At 36.4% G+C, this 484-nt stretch overlaps 1 protein-coding gene across 1 annotated transcript in view; it reads left to right on the top strand.

Moving 5' to 3' along the window:
* LOC119581922 (eukaryotic translation initiation factor 2A-like) overlaps window positions 1-484 on the top strand; it is an 11,853-nt gene that overhangs the window by 5,518 nt on the left and 5,851 nt on the right. Inside the window, exon 8 of the mRNA XM_037930094.1 lies at window positions 202-416. Within this exon, the coding sequence (XP_037786022.1) occupies window positions 202-416 (215 nt within the window). The remainder of the gene's footprint in view (window positions 1-201; window positions 417-484) is intronic.

Below are 484 nucleotides of genomic sequence, written 5' to 3'. Positions count from 1 at the left end.
ACATGTAAATGAAACCTATTCAGAGAAAATATGCATGATAGTTTATAGGCCTGAAAGTGTCATTATTATTATTTTTTAAGATCAATATGGCATCATGCATTACCAGGTGAAATATTGATTGATTTTTGAGGAGGAAATGAAATATTACAACAAAACAATTATCAAAAGAAAATAAAAACTTTACTTTTATTTCTTTTCCAGCAAAGCCAGGAAACATCCACTCTGTTGCTTGGTGTCCAAATGGGCAGGAATTCTTTGCTGTGTACGGGACCATGCCCTCTAAGGCCACATTATTCAACCAAAAGTGTGAGGCTATTGCAGAATTCGGTACAGGGGCCAGGAACACTATTCTTGTGAATCCATCTGGCAACATTGCTATGATTGGTGGATTTGGTAATATTGCAGCTAGGTTTGAGGTAAGTTCCAGGTGATTGGAGTATGTAATGTGATTTATTTGTGAATCTGGGAGTACTTTTATGTGCAC

Source organism: Penaeus monodon, chromosome 15 (genome assembly GCF_015228065.2).
Source record: "Penaeus monodon isolate SGIC_2016 chromosome 15, NSTDA_Pmon_1, whole genome shotgun sequence".
NCBI classification, from domain to species: domain Eukaryota; kingdom Metazoa; phylum Arthropoda; class Malacostraca; order Decapoda; family Penaeidae; genus Penaeus; species Penaeus monodon.
Note: the sequence above shows the minus strand (reverse complement) of the source record. Positions and strands in the feature narration are given on the sequence as shown.